Here is a 16,682-nt window from a genome sequence, read left to right as displayed (position 1 = left end):
ATGAGTGTGTGTGCACCTTACCTTGGATGTACTGCTTCTTGGTGATTTGAAGTGGCTGTCTCGGCAGGGCCTGGAAGTTCTAGTTTGAGAGAAAACACATTTTGTAAGCCTGTTGGAGTTAACTATTGTCCTGTACAGTGAGTAGTTATAGAGAGCTGTAACAGTGTCTCGTTACTCTATGGAAGTGGGTCTTCCCATTGTCAACAGTGTTTTGTACAGATAAATTACTCCCTACTGTGTGGAAACCTAAATAAACTAATGGATCTCTACATAAGTGGGAAAGGTCAGCTGCATATATCTGCAGCCGCTCCCAGCGTGCTCCTTTGAGGCTGTACTGAAGGGATGGAAGAAGAGATGGAGGTGTGGAGGTGACATTCACTTGTGTGTGTGTGTTATAATAAGATGATGTCATCCCTCTCCTCAAATGAGGCTGTTGGGAGCGCCTCCAAATAAGTACTTTATCATATTAGAATTACGGCTGTCAATCGATTAAAATATTTAATCGCAATTAATCGCATGATTGCACATTTTTTATCTGTTCAAAATGTACCTCAAAGGGAAATTGGTCAAGTATTTAATACTCAAACATGCTGCTTTATGCAAATGTATGTATATATTTATTATTGGAAATCAATTAACAACACAAAACAATGACAAATATTGTCCAGAAACCCTCACAGGTACTGCATTTAACATAAAAATATGCTCAAATCATAACATGGCAAACTGCAGCCCAACAGGCAACAACAGCTGTCAGTGTGTCAGTGTGCTGACTTGACTATGACTTGTCTCCAAACTGCATGTGATTATCATAAAGTGGGTATGTCTGTAAAGGGGAGACTCGTTGGTACCCATAGAACCCATTTTCATTCACATATCTTGAGGTCAGAGGTCAAGGGACCCCTTTGAACATGACCATGCCAGTTTTTCCTCGCCAAAATTTAGCGTAAGTTTTGAGCGTTATTCGGCCTCTTTCTCGACAAGCTAGTATGACCTCAGGTTTTCTAGTTTCATATGATACCAGTATCTTCACTCTAACTTCAAAACTGAGCCACCTACAACCTAAAAACCGCACGTTTTAAATGAGATCTAAAGGTTAGAACATTCCCTCACAATCCCACTTTAACACAATAAGTTCATCCTTGTCCTCATGTCACCTTTTGAAATTCCCCAGTAAATATACGTGTGACCAGCAGAAAGTATTATTTACTGTATATGGCAATAGCTGCTTTGGTTGGCTGACATTAAGAAAACGAGAACGACATCCTGGGACTCCAGCCAACACTACAGATCTTTCAAGTTTTCAGACACACATCTTAAAATAGGAACAGCCTGATGCTCACTGGGCTCCTGGCCCATTCTGCATCGACCCACTGAGAAATCTAAGACGTTGCCGATATACACACATACACATAGAAAATTACACATATGCAGTTTTTTTTCTGCCTGAAGGAGGAAAAACAGGAAAGGTGATAATGTGCACACACACAGTAATGGAGGGAAGAAAGAAAAACGATGGTTCAGACTCAGCAGTTCCATTTTAATCCCTGTTAATCCCACCGTGTCCGGCCTTTCACACACACACACATGCACACTCAACAACTCGAGGTGTGTGAGTGTATAAGGATGTTAAAGGTTATTATCAAGGACATGCAGGACATATTAATCAGTGTGTACATGGAAAACACAGATACACCCACGGGTTAACACGGAGAAGGGGACAGGCAAAGAAAAGGACACCCAAACAAAAACATAACAGTGTTTCCCATCATGGTCAGAATCTGAACGTGCATGTTTGACCCTTCAGTGAGTGTGCATGCTCGTGTGTGATCCAGAGAGAGAAAACAGCTCTCTGCTTTCACCACTCATTCATTATTCACGAGAGGGAGGGAGGGAGGGAGGGAGGGAGGAGGGAGGAGGGGAGGATGAAAAGACAGGACTGCAGTGGCAGGGTGTGAACATCAGGGACCGGGCACCAATCACACACACACACACACACACACACACACACACACAAACACACAGGTTCAGTTACGGTGCTCCTACTACTGCTGTACATGAATGTGTATTTTGGGCAGAGTGAGGTAATTACAACTGTATGTGTGTCTGCTGGAGTGGGTGTGTTGCCCTGTGATGTGACAGGTGACTCAGAGTGTCAGATGCAAATGCTCAGCTTTCCCATCATGCACAGTGTTGCAGTGACGACAGCATAAATCAGTACACACACACACACACAGAGCACAGCGACTCGCCTGACAGACTGTCAGCATGCTAGATACTAGAGCTGTAAATCGATTCAAATATTGAATCGCGATTAATCGCATGATTGTCCATGGTTAATTGCGATTAATCGCAATTACTCGCACATTTTAATCGGATTAGAAAATGTACGTTAAAGGGAGATTTGTTTAGTATTTGATACTCTTATCAACATGGGAGTGGGCAAATATGCTTGCTTTATGCAGATGTTTGTACTGTACTGTATATATTTATTACTGGAAATCAATTAACAACACAAAACAATGACAAATATTGTCCAGAAACCCTCACAGGTACTGCATTTAGTATACAAAATATGCTCAAATCATGACATGGCAAACTGCAGCTCAACAGGAAACAACAGCTGTCTGAATATTACCCCAAATTTGGGGTAAGTTTGGAGCGTTATTTAGCCTCCTTCGCGACAAACTAGTATGACATGGTTGGTACCAATGGATTCCTTAGGTTTTGTAGTTTCATGATACCGGTATCTTCACTCTAGCTTTACAACTGAGCCCTCTACAACGTAAAGATCACAAGTTGCGTTAATGCGTTAAAGAAATTAGTGGCGTTAAAAGGAATTTGCGTTAACGTGTTATTATCGCGTTAACTTTGACAGCCCTATTAGATACTAATTTTTTTTTTTTTTTTTAAAGGTACACTCAGATCTTTATCTTGTACACACATTCCTCACAACATGAATACCTCATACACACAAAAAACACACACTGTGCATTACAGGAAAGACAAAAAAAGATTTGACAGACTACCTCAAACATAAGTTGCGTCACACTGATCATAATTCAGACCTTCTCTCTTGAATAACGATTTGTTGATTCAACAAACAAAGCTTTTAAAGCACCACAGATAACGGGCAAGGAATTTAAGTGCCAGCCATAATTAATGTTAATAGCTTTTGTTGATTATTGCTATGTAAAAGTGAGTGGTGCCCTGTGTTTTGATATGCAATCAAAACCTCCAGATGCTTTTAAAGAGAAAGTCAGATGTGAGCGTGTGAGAGGAGAGATGGGAAGAAGGGAAAAGACAATCAAAGAGATGGAGAGGCAGGAAAGAGAGGGAGACAGAGATCAAGAGATGAAAGAGAAGAAAGAGGAACAGGGAGAGAATTAAAGAGCAGAGATGTAGGCTACACTACATGCGTCATTGCAGCTTGAGAGAAACAGAGAGGATGAATGAGAAATTGTAAAATATGAAAGAGCCTGGGTCAGCTTGCTCTGTTCACTGCTGACTGTACAGTATAAAACACACACACACACACAAGAGCATACACAATCCCTCTCCCCAGTACTGCTCAATATACATGAAACTGATCTATGTCAACACATACACACAGCATGAACATTAGTGGTCGACGGATGTGGGTTTTTCACTGGCCAATACCGATATTTAGAGAGCACGGCGGCCGATGCACAATTTATAATCGATAATATAATAAATATAAGCAATATAATGTTGTTTTTTTGCTTGTTTTTTGCACCTGATTAAATACAATTTTATAATAATAATAATAAATGAGACACAAAATTGCTGAATTTAAATGAACATTTATTTAACACTCTGATTATCTGCATTGTCTCTGTTTGCTTAAGTAGATCTGCAGAGCACTTATTTTAAATTAAAAAAAAAAAATATCAACTAAATAAATGTCCACAGGTAATCAAACATGATCAATTATTATTGCGAGCCCTATAGAAAAAAAGAGTCACACTAAAAGATACAGGATTAATAGGATTGATTTTAAAATAATCCAGATTATAGCGACCGATCAATCACAAGGTAGCCACGCCCTAAAGCATACCCTGCATTATGGTCTATTTGACTCTAAATGGGAACATAATTTACTAAATGAACATCATGCTGTATTGAAGAAGACTTGAAACTAGCGATTGAGACCATAAACTCATGTTTACAATGTTTACTGAGGTGATAAATCAAGTGAGAAGTAGGCTCATTTTCTCATAGACTTCTATACAATCAGACTTCTTTTTGCAACCAGAGAAGTCAACCGACCGATTAATCCGTCAACCTCAAATGAACATAGCTAAAAATCAATGATGATCCTATTATTACACACACACACACAGTTACATAAGCACTTTTACACAGTGCCAATGAAATGAAGTAGTAACCAGAAATGTAACTACAGACTGGTGAACAACAATCTACACAGCACCTCCAGTGATGGCATCACCTACTGGACTAGAACATTCACTACATCCCCTCCTGCACTCCCACATTAGGAGCTGCATGTCAGACAAGACAAGTGAGTACAGCACACAAGTACTATATGTGCACAATCCCTCACAGGAAGACACAATATGCACGTACAGAAGCAACACATGCATACTGTCTGTCCAACACATATCTGCACTGTGTGTGGTCTAAGTCATTATCACCCTTACTGTGTCATGAGGAACGGAGAACCAGTTCATTAGTGGACACTGTGTGAGTCAGACCGAGAGAGCCAAACAAATTCACACTGGTGTTTCATTTATTCTGTCCTCTAAATGTCTAAAACTCAAACTGGTGCAGGAGCACAAACATTACAGGCACATACACAGGTACACAGACAGCAAGCAAGCAAGCGCCCGCACTGTGTGTATGGCACATTAAAATGCACAGACACACAAACAGGCTGGCAACGCCGGCACAGGACGAGCTCCATTAAATGGCGGCTGATGTTGTTGTTCCTCCCCTAATTACATCAACGTGTGTGAATTATACAGAGCTGACACAAATGCTTGTGTATTACCCTCTGTTGCACACATAAAAAAAACACACACACACCATAAATATTCCTCGGCTGTCAGACACAAAACACACACAATAGTTGAGAATATGCCATCAAACTGACAAACACACCAACACACTTGCTTGTGTTTTCCTCTCCTGGGCTCATTGACTTTGAATGGGCCACTTAATCATGCAGATGCGCTTGTTTTTCGTGTTGTCTTTCCTCTACCGACGCCGTGAGCAGCATCATTCCTTATTCTACATAACAGCCTGCTGTTTGTATTCTTTAATGCCCCCCTTGTGTCCTAATGTGGGATCACAATGGCATGATAATGAACCTGCAACGGGTCTGCACAGACTCAACAAGAGCCTGACAATGACACTTGTTGTCGAACCACCTGTTAACCCAGGGATTCATGTTTTTTGATTAGCGTTGGTTGAAATATTCATGAGGGCTTGGTTTAAGGCTACTTCATTCGCAGGTTAAGATGCAGATAACTAAACAATCACTTAAAAGTATTTATTGTGAAAGGGCAGCTCAAATGAGTCATAATGAGTGGCTGCTGCTGGTCCAGCAGCGTTCAATTACTGTATATTCAATACGCATTTGCAGTGTGCCTGTCATGCTGACTCTGGCTGATTTTATTCCCCTCTGGAAAGTTCAATCTGCTCTTTCATTTAAAAAAAAAAAACGTGGCTATTAAGAAATCAAACAGGCTTATGGATTCTGAACGTCCAGACCGCCTGTGTTGATGGACCAGAAAGTTAGTTCAGGAGGATTTTCAGATCCAGATCAATGTCTCACACTAGTGAGTGAACATTGTAACACATTGCATCCAATCATTCGATCCCTATGCTTCCTGTTGGGTGTAATACCGGCTCTCCACCTCTGTTTACCTTTTAGTATCAGGGTGGCATAGTGAATATTTAAACTATACTGAGCTCAGTTAAATATATAAATAATGAGTTGTTGGTATTGTCCTGACCTAGCATTATAAGTCTGCATGCCAGTTTCTATTTTTTCACACTGCTACATTAATGCATCTGGCTCTAATTACACACAGACTGTGAGCGCAAATTGAATGAAAGTCGCACTGCAAATTTCCCCGCGCTGTCATAAACATAAATCTGGCCCGCAGAGAGACGGAGCGGCAGTCTCAGAGGAGCACTGCTATTGTTAAACAGATGGAGACGACTGAATCACTGTGCCGGTGCGGGGTAATTTAATCACACTGCACCACTTTAATGACTCGTCACGGAGCAAATGCACACATTCAAACACACAAGCATGTCTGTATGCACACTCAGACACACACACTGCTAAATTATGTCCATTCACGCTGCAACCACAAACAAACACACCCCGCCAAAATCCATCTGCTCAGCATGAAGAGAGATCGGCACATGGCTGCAAAACCTACCGCCGGACTATCCACTAGTTGGAGTAAGGGGACTGACTAGTGGGCACTAAGACCTAGGGACGCACCGATCCGACTTTTTCTGTCCCGACAGCGATACCCAGGATAGGCCAGATATAGGCCAGACCGGCATTGCGTCATCGCCAAGGCCACGCCCCCTTTTGGAGGATAGAAAACGGAAGATCCGATAGATGTCAATGCAATTTGACGTGTGTTTGGATTGTAATTTTGACAAGTTTCTATGCATTCATCTCTTATTAAACAAACATCTGTTTTATAGGCATGTGTAATAATTATTTTGCGACCTTGCCTGAACCTGAGTGTTCGCGATAACTTAATAAATAAAGTGATCGCAGTCATGCTCCTTCAGGCTTCCCCCCGTCCAAGTGGATGAATGACCCATCACTGTGGTCGGATATTGCTTATCTGAACATCTATAATGCTACCTATTTGATTGTATCACCGGCTACTCTTAGACGTAGTGTTGTCTGTAAATAATCAACCTGATCAACTGATCTTTAGGCTGAGATTTAGTTGAAGAAGACAGTCTGATGCTGCTAACACCGGCTATACTGTATGACTGTACTGCAGCAGCCTCCCACTCAAGCGAGCTAAGCTAACTTATCCATCAGTGGTAACTGTCACAACATCATTTATCCAATTGCCACACTGACAGGGAACACTCACATATCTTATGTGCCTCAAATCCCAGTGTGAAAACCTCGGTTAACCTGCTACACTACAACTTTACGGCATTTTTCCGTTTCTGTCTGTATGTAACAGCGTACTTTTTACCTCTGAAAGGGGGCCTTGGCGATGATGCGATGCCGGTCTGGTCTACGGGACTCTGGAAGCTCTGTCCATGGCAATTTAATGTAGCCAGTAAGCATCTGTGATTTTACCAAATGTCAGCATCAGTATAAACCCAGGTTACTGTCAAAATGTATTGGAACAGCATTCAAACCAAATGGACAAAGACGAAATATGAATTACTTGTGAAAAAGTTGCAGTCAATGAATTAATAAATATTATATCTTAAATATCCCTTTTAAGAAGTAAATGTGTGCACTTAAATCAAATCTGTGTATATTCATCATTTTGGTAATTATAGCTTACTAGGTAAGCTACCAGAGTGGCTAATAGAGCTGCTTTACTAACCTTTTTTTTTACTAAAAACAAAATCCAAACTACTCTCTTTCTCTGTCACCCTTTTCTATCTTACACATTTGTAAGTGTATGCAATAAGTGTGTGTGCCTGTCTGCGTGTATGAACCATGGTGTGTTCAACGCTGCCAGGGAGTCAGCAGAGAACTTGACACACACTTCAGTGAAGTGCTTAGATCAGTTTTGGGAAGACTTTCTGTGACTGAAAAACATTTAATGACTAAATGCAGAGCAGTCTTTAACTGCCATTCAACTGTTTGACAAGCCCTAAAGGAAATCAGTTGGCAGTTTGGGAACAGACACAGCTGCACACAATCATAATACAAAACACACAATTTAACATCAATAATGCAATAAAGCAGTGTTCTTATATATTGCCGTGTCAAATATTTTTCCTACACCACATTAGAGAAATGTGATCAGTCTAGAGTAAAAAAAATTGTGCCAAGTTAATCAAGTAAATCATAATAAGAGGGGTAAATATGCATAATTTATGAGTGAAATCCCTCATTTGAATTATAGAGATTTTAAGTCTTGCTGTGGGAGGAATACACACAAAAAGAGTGTAGAATGGAGAGAAATGGAGACAAAAAGATTAAGAAGAGTCACCATTTAGAGAGTCAAACCCACTGCACCACAAAAGAAACAATGGTTTGACATGAACCCAAAACTGAGCAGAACTGTGTGTTTGTATCTGTTTTCTTTGCAGTAGTGAGTGAACTTCATGCATTCATGGTAGGGATTATTTCCAGGTGATTATAAACTAAAAAAAACATACTTACTAATATTATATTCCATTTCTGCCAATAGATCCCCCTAATTGTTACACACTGGTCCTTTAAGTCAAGCCTGATGTTGCTTTACACTTAAAAGAATGATCCCAGTCACTTCCACACAGTGAGGCATGCAGCTTATTAATTAAACACTGGTATCGGATCGGTACTTGGTGTCGGCCGATACCCAAAGCCCAGGTATCGCTATCAGGATCGGGACTGAAAAAGTCGGATCAGTGCATCCCTAATTTGTGGGTGTCATGAATGTATAAATCTTTGAACACCATAAAGGACTCTGGCACAAGCTGGAAAGTGCAGGGAGAAAGAGACAGAGCAGATGATATGGGGTGGAGTACTGCATCAAGGACCCGGCAGCAAGCTGAATGTTGTTTCAGCTCTTTGATGCTACGAACAGTCAGTAAGAAGGCAGCCGAGAGAGAAAGAGAGAGGAAGTTTAATCGTATTTGTCCTCTTTGGTTTCACTGCTGCACCATTAAAGGTGTTAATGTGAGGGAATGAGAAAACGAATGGGCAGAACTAAAGCATCAGGTAGAGAAGGGGATAAAAAAAAAAAGACCAAGAGAATGAAATTAGAAAGGAGAAGGAAACCAGAGATAGAAATACTGTAGATGGAGAGGAGGAAGCTGATATTTTTGCTACCAGCAGGTAAAAACGAATGAGGCAAAGCTCCACTTCCCTCCGCAGCGAGAATCACTTCTTGCAGCGCTTTAAACTCAGCTCCAGTTTTATGGCTGCTTTAATCCAGGCACCCCTTTGTTGCTGCAGTCTGGCTTCACCTCGATTGAACCCACAACAGATGAAAGCTAAACCCCTCTGCAGCACTGCTCATTTGAATATGTGTGTGTGTGCGTGTGTGTGTGTGTGAGTATGAGCTGTATGTGTGTGTGTGTGTGTGTGTGTGTGTGTGTGCAGAGTGGTGAGTGGCAGAACAGCTGCCATTTTTTCCCCTTAACCCAAAACTATAAACTGCAGCTTTTCCCCCTTCAAAAGCAGCGGGATGTGACATGTTAGCGAACACTGAGTTAGTCTTCAATCAACCAGCACATTCAACTCCATAAGAGAATATAATATTATTAATATATATTATGAGTGAACTTAATGTATATGCTAGAGTAATGATAAGGAAAAATAGACTAGAGGGAGTTGACTCATCTCCCTCCTGTTTCCATGATCTGTGACACACAAAACTATAAATATATCTCATGCATCTTCCTCTGTGGGTCACTTTATTCACTATTTCTAGCCTTTTTTTTTGTATCATTCTCTACGTAGGATTGCTGTCAAACTGGTTGGAGCCCTTACTGATGGTTAGTAATGATAATTTAGGAAGTCTTTGCTTTGGCTTACAGTCCTTGCAAAATAATCAAAACAACAACTGATGCACGTTCATTATGTTGAGGAAAATAACTCTGGATTCAGCTATTAGTTAATTTTACAACTTTTAGGACATAACGATTTAAATGAGGGGCTATTTAAGAGTTCGTACTGGGAAGTGACTTACCAAAATGGAAGCAACGCTACCGCAGCGCCATGTAGTGATGATTGTCCAAAAAACATCAGTTTTGTCTCTTTGCTTCTATACTCTTTGGTAGAGTCAAAGCCATTAAGCGAAAGTAAAACAATCCAACAAATCCTCAAGCACATAATTCATTTTGAACATGAGAAAAGCATTTGGCTTTAACTCTGCAGTGGCAGTAAATGTGAACAGCTGGTGTCATTTAGAGGGCATAAGGCAGTGACGTCATTCCACCTGCTACCACAGGAAAATATATTACACCACATCACTTTGGGGGCATTTTTAGCCTTTATTGGCAGAGACAGTTGAGCTTGGCAGGAATTGTAAGAGAAAGAGAGTATATGGTATGTGTCTACACCATTCGGCCACCGAGACTCCCCATAACGAAAATTTTTTAAAGTTATAACAATTCAAACAATGAGCGTAGAGCTGAATCAGCTAATTTTCCTAATAACAGTTTTGTTTGTTTGTCTTCACTTTCATTGAGAACAAATTAGAGGACAACATATGCATCAAAGACCAAACTGGCACGCACACACACACACCAGTACAGCAACACACAAACAACCAGATACAAGCATCCACACACTTAATGTGATGCTCAGCCAAATCCCAGAACTGTGTTAGAGCAGAGAGAACAGAGCTGTGTTAAATCGCAGCAGCCCAACGGTCACATATATCATTCAGTAGCAGTATGATCAATTCAATGTGTAGCTCACACCGGCCGAAAATCGCTAAGTGAGATTAGAGAAGTTCGATGACTCCACGTTTACATATATGTGTGTGAGTGTGTGTGTGTGTGCGTCAGAGCAGTGCTCAGTGACAGAACCACTGGACCCTGACAGCTAGGTGATGTCGAAATGAGCTATCGACCGTCCCAAACTGAGGCGAGGGAGTGAGGGAAGGAGACAGAGAGAGAGAAAGAGAGGAAGAGAGTCTGTTTTTTTTATATATATATATACAGTCTGGCGTTCCATAGACTACATGTACCTCTTTCAATAACATTTTACTTTTGGTGATAATTTCATGAATTATTTCTTTATTTAGTTATTATTTATGAAACCAAATTCTCAATTTAAATGTAAAAAAATCAATCCCACAATGTCTCTGCCATCAAATAGCTGCAATATTAGTTAAAATGGACAGTTGTATGTATTTTCTGATGGTCTAAATTTGAAGTTTTAAAAGCTTTCTGAAACACGGTAAATTTAAAGATGCTGATTATTAATACAAAATGCTATGCATTAACCTGACACACCAGATGTTTTTGTTTTTTTTACACAGAACCATCTGAGAAGCCGTCTTTGGAAACTGTTTAGAAAAGGGCAGGTACTCAAAAAAATACTTGGCAGGTGATTGGCTGAACCATCTGTCAGTCAAACTCTTGCCGAAGCCAGTCGGGAGAGGAGCGAAAACATCTTTTTCATCAAGAAAAGCCTCTGCTGAGCCGGACACAAACCCATTATTTGATGCCTGACACGATGCATGTAGACTGGCTATCCCATTGTTTTACTTCCAGATTGATTTTATACATCCAAACACACGAGTGCATAGAAACACATCCCAATGGCCAAAAACATGGTGATTTATACACTCTCAAAGCCACACACGTCCCATCACTCTCATTATTTTAACTCTCTCTTAAAATGTCTCTCTCTTTCTCTATCTGTCTCTGTAACCCCAATCAAACAGTCCTTTGAAGTAGTGAAAAAAGTAGCCAAAATGTCCTCACTGCAATGGTTTCAAACTGAAATTGGTGCTCACCAAGATAGCAATGCCCACACACGCACGCACGCACGCACGCAAACAGCAAACAGTAATAGTATCCACACAGCCTGCAGTCCAGCACCATGGATAGCTCCAGTAACGAAAATAGATTTTTTTAATGCCAGAATCAATATATTTGTTTCATTAGACGGAAGTTGTGGTGTGATGTGACGTCTTATCCATTCTGTATCCATCACTTTAAACAAACAGTAGCCGGCCAGCTGGCCGTAGCGAGCAGAAACCAGCAGATATGACAGAGCAGAAAACAGCAGAGGGTCAGCATGGATACGACTTGAACCCTCATATATTAAAGCCAAAGTGGTTAACACTACACATACAGTAAAGTATGGAAACACTTTGGGTTGCACACATTGCAGGAAAAACAGAGCTAGACATCATGGCTTAAGCTGCATGCTAACTCTATCATGGACAGCAAATCGTATCGCGGTATATCGTATTGCAGTAACGTGCGGTCAAGCCGGAAAAAAAAGCATAAATGCTGAAAATCAAATATTTTTAGTGTATTAATTTAGATATTTTCTAAAGTAAAAGTCCCAGAAGTGTATGATTCAACTTTTTTCATGGTGTAGTGTAAAAAAAGTTAACAAAAATTGCAATAAATCGTAATATTGAATCGCAATACTTGTAAAATCGCAATACATATTGAATCGGCACGCAAGTATCGTGACAGTATCGAATCGGGAGATAGGTGTATCGTCCCAGCCCTACTGATAAGTAGTGTCAAGATCAAAGAATAAAGACAAAGAAATGAAGACAGAGGGAGATGTGTGGGGATGGTCGTACTTACTGGGTGCTTGGCTGAGATTCTCCCCGTCACCGCACTTGTCTGGTGCCACGTAGAGGAAACGTAGTTCTGATGTGTTGTAGAGAAAGACAGAGATACAAAGAGAGTCAGAATAAACAAATCCAACATGTTACAACATCAACATTTAGAGGCAAAAATGAACGACTTTGCCAACCACAGTTAAATACTTTCATCACATAGAGAGTCAGCTATGTGATCAGTAATGTTTCTATATAGCTGATTCCTATCCAACTCAGCTTGAAAACAACAGCTGCGATCCTCATTGCCATCATCACTCTGATTTCACTTTTGGACCGACGAGCATCAACAACGCCATGCGACTGCTAGATGGTGAACAAGCTGTTTGTAGACTGTAGTGCCAGTTGAGTCGGTGCAATAAGCAGGACATGCAACCACACTATTGTGCTCAGGGCTGCTGTTAAGTGATGTAACCCCAACATATATGACATATTAGTTCGTTGCCTAGGAGATGGGGAATTCATTTGGCATGGTCAATCTCAAATATTGTTTTTTCTACTTTTTCTCAGAGACCATATTGCCTTCCTGTAGTCTGGATTTAATATGATATGAAACCAACAATACTAATTCCCCTAAATACCACCACATGTTTCATATCTGGGTTATGAGTAAAAAAAATCATATTTGTTTTTGTCAACGGAACCCTCCTCTAGCTGGGATTGTTGCCCAAAGACCACCAAATGAATCACCACCATCAGAAGCCAAAACAGCTCTAGGGACAGCCAGACAGACTCATTTGCAGAGTTGAGTAAGCACAGATTGACAAACACAAGCTGCTACTTCCATACAGAGGCGAACGAAGCCCATGTGGAAGGACAGTCAGAAACAGAGCTGCGTCTCTGCTCTGCCAACTCAGTCCAACAGCTTGAGGAGACCAGCGAGATGTTTCCCTATTACGTTACTACAGCAGAAGCATCCAGGCCTGTTGTGAGTGCTCTCTGCTGTATGGGTTGGAGGTCGGAGTATGTACATGTGTTGTAGTTGTGCTAAACAAGTATGAATGGCCTGTGGTTTTCAATTGTAGTGCTGATTACAGCAGTATAATGATTGACATTCACACCAGCAGCCCCTTTGAAGGTGAAGTAGAACAACATGAGTTTGTCTACAAGCATAAAAGCACTGTTCTAGTGCAATAAGGCAGAGGCTGCAGTATTCTCTCAACTCTTAGGGTCAGTTGTTTAAGACTAGTCTTGGCTTAGACTAGTCTTAAATTGTCATGTTAGAATAGTCTAATTAAGCCTGTCTGCGAACTATTTTAACTGTTTATTCATTACTTTTAGCTAAATATTGCATCTGTTTATCCATTACTTTGAATGCATTCTTCTTGTACCATACTCTCCAATTGTTTCTGAACATCTTTAATGGTTCTAACAACCGTTGGATTTATGCCGTTTACCTTTTCTGTTATTTTCTCCCATACTTGGTGTGGTGTCGCTGTTGCATCCACCATTTTTTCTCTTCTGTGAAGTGTCTTATTTCATCGATAATGCACTGTGCGACAGGCTATCTCAGTCTGTTTTACATAAGTCACTCATAGGGAAGCTTTAAGCAACAGGTAAATGTAAGTGCAATTCTGACATAAAGTTATATTCAAGACAAAGACTAGGTCTATTTCTATGCAGCTGGCTCTTGGTTTCACTTTTGTTTAGTTGTTCTAGCCTCAAGGAGAAAAGTCTAGAAAAATCCATATCTCAGAGTGAACAAAAAGGTGGTTAGACAGTTGTGAAAGATCTTATTTGTAAGACAGTCGTTTTGGTGAATGTGTGTAATAATGAATAATTTGACATTTGAGGTATTTCATTGACAATTTTGCTTTATAACTGCCGTAGACTCACCTTGCTCATCATGCACGAGAGAATCCCATCAACAAAAGTGGACTTGATCTTGTGAACCTGGGGGTTACAATGCAAACAGTTGTTACTGGAGAGATGCTCTGACTTATCCACACATGCTTTAGTTAGAAAGGCCCTCAAACGGCAGATCTAAACATTCTAAACCCTTCTGATTTAAACTTTAATAAGAAAATCAAACCCGTTGCTAAACAACGTTTTTGAGAATTATGGCACATGAATAAAAAGCAGCTGAGAGCATGACTGACCTGTCTGTACTCTAGAATGATCTTCGGCAGAGGGTGCAGGTCCTGAAGCTGCAACAACTGCAAACAAATCAAGACCGAGGAGAGAAAGGATGAGAGCAAATTGTTTATCAAAGAGCTCAATGGTTACAGCAAACATCAAACACAATCCTGTTACTACATTTGACATTTGTATCTATGTGGCAAATCTGCGGAATTGTGTGTCCCTTTTCATTGCATCTCAAGGGCTGCCTTCTTTTTGTAATGTTCGACCTCAACTGCATCTACAGAATAAGTTGGCAGGATGCCTGTATGTACTTACTGTATTTGTTTATCAAATACTAAGAGGCAATGATGCTCCACGATATGAATTGAGTGTGCATGTGTGTTTGTGTATTTATGCCTCTGAAATTTAAAATAAGATCTTAGATTAAAGGATTAAACCGACATATCTGTGTGTGTGTGTTTGTGTGTCTGTGTGCGCCGTACTGCAGCTTCTGATGTTGACTGCTGTTGTTTGTTGATGGTCTTGGGAAGTTTCTTGTTCTCGCAGCGCTCGTGGAGACACAGCTTCTCAAACAGGACCTTCAAGCATTGTAAATCCACAATATCCACCAATCCATAACATTGAAACACACAGAAAAATACAAATAGAGGCGTGTGCATGCATAAAACGCATACATATACACACAAGCACAATATAGAAAGATGGAAAGGTCACAAGGAAAAGTATACACACGCTTCCATACAACACAGACGTACACATAAAGGTACATACTGTTCGTAGTTGAGCGCTGCTGGTGACCAGGAATATTTGTCCTGCTGCTCGGTGGGCCTCCTGCTCCAACTGCTTCATCTTAGCCTGACAGAGAGAGAGACAGAGACAGAAAGGGGGAAGAGAGGATCACGGTAAGCATTTCACAACAAATACTAATGCATTATTAGCACTAACTAACCCATAAATCAAAAAGATCTGAGTTGTTATAAGTTGACAACCTACGGGTCTGAAAAGTGAAGCCAATGTTGAAGTGCCTTAAACTTGCATTCTTTCTAATAGCCAGCAGGGGGCGACTCCTCCGGTTGTAAAAATAAGTCTGATTGTATAGAAGTCTATGAGAAAATGAGCCTACTTCTCACTTGATTTATTACCTCAGTAAACATTGTAAACATGAGTTGATGGTCTCAATTGCTAGTTTCAAGTCTTCTTCAATACAGCATGATGTTCATTTTGTAAATTATGGTCCCATTTAGAGTCAAATAGACCATAAAGCAGGGGATGCTACCATGTGGTTGACAGGTCGCTACCACGGCGTTGTCCGGTCTGGGTGTTGTCTTTGTTTTCGTCTTACAACTTTACCCCTTTCACAGTGTGTTTTCTGTTCATGAAAGTTAATTGTAACATTTTGGCCGCCTAAAAATGTCTTATTCAGCGTTCCGTTGTACTTCGCTCCATCCTATCGTGTCACCTCTGGTTGCAAAAAACCAAGAGGGCAACGACAAAAATGCCGAGCTCGAGGCTTCAAAACAGCAGTCCACAAACCGATGGGTGACGTCACGTTGACGACCAATTCACCTGGATCATAGATGTCAGCGTGTGTGGCGTTGAGAACATAACACAGTCTGGAAAGTCAGTGTACATTTTTGACATTTGACATAATAATTGCTTCATTTAAAAAAATAAAGACGTCCTGTTTTCTGCATCTCAACTTTTTAAATAACGTCAAAAAGGATTCTATAATGATTTACTTTCACGGCAGGCGATTAAGAGTAAGATATATTTCATTTCATTACGATATTTCATATCTTTGTCAGACTTTCTCCTGATTAGCCAGTCTATCACTCAGTGGATATAAAGCCAATTAAAATGATGGGAGGGAGACAGCAGTCTATTTATGCCAATATGATGGGATAACTCATTTCTGTAGCCTGGTGACTGTTAGCTTGCCAAAAACTTTTCAAGATCAGTAAATTATCAAACACATTTTGCAGGCCCGGGTATGAACCCTGCTGTAAAGAGGCAAAGTCATTTAAGGAGAGAACTGTTAATATGTGTAAATCGGAACCAGTTTCTCCTTCCTTTCAACGGCCAAAG

The 16,682-nt window shown here is 40.5% G+C and overlaps 1 protein-coding gene across 6 annotated transcripts in view; it reads right to left on the bottom strand.

The window, feature by feature from the left end:
* poln (polymerase (DNA directed) nu) overlaps nucleotides 1-16,682 on the bottom strand; it is a 71,808-nt gene that overhangs the window by 32,339 nt on the left and 22,787 nt on the right. For all 6 annotated transcript variants that reach the window (XM_074624295.1, XM_074624298.1, XM_074624299.1 and 3 more), the window contains 6 exons: nucleotides 15,369-15,452; nucleotides 15,080-15,175; nucleotides 14,615-14,671; nucleotides 14,352-14,408; nucleotides 12,481-12,546; nucleotides 22-79 (listed from right to left, as the gene is read on the bottom strand). In XM_074624295.1, coding sequence (XP_074480396.1) covers nucleotides 22-79; nucleotides 12,481-12,546; nucleotides 14,352-14,408; nucleotides 14,615-14,671; nucleotides 15,080-15,175; nucleotides 15,369-15,452 — 418 coding nt within the window. The remainder of the gene's footprint in view (nucleotides 1-21; nucleotides 80-12,480; nucleotides 12,547-14,351; nucleotides 14,409-14,614; nucleotides 14,672-15,079; nucleotides 15,176-15,368; nucleotides 15,453-16,682) is intronic.

The sequence above is a fragment of the Sebastes fasciatus genome, chromosome 22, assembly GCF_043250625.1.
Source record: "Sebastes fasciatus isolate fSebFas1 chromosome 22, fSebFas1.pri, whole genome shotgun sequence".
Taxonomy (NCBI): Eukaryota; Metazoa; Chordata; class Actinopteri; order Perciformes; family Sebastidae; genus Sebastes; species Sebastes fasciatus.
The sequence above is the reverse complement of the archived record's forward strand: the minus strand, read 5'-3'. Positions and strand labels throughout refer to the sequence as shown.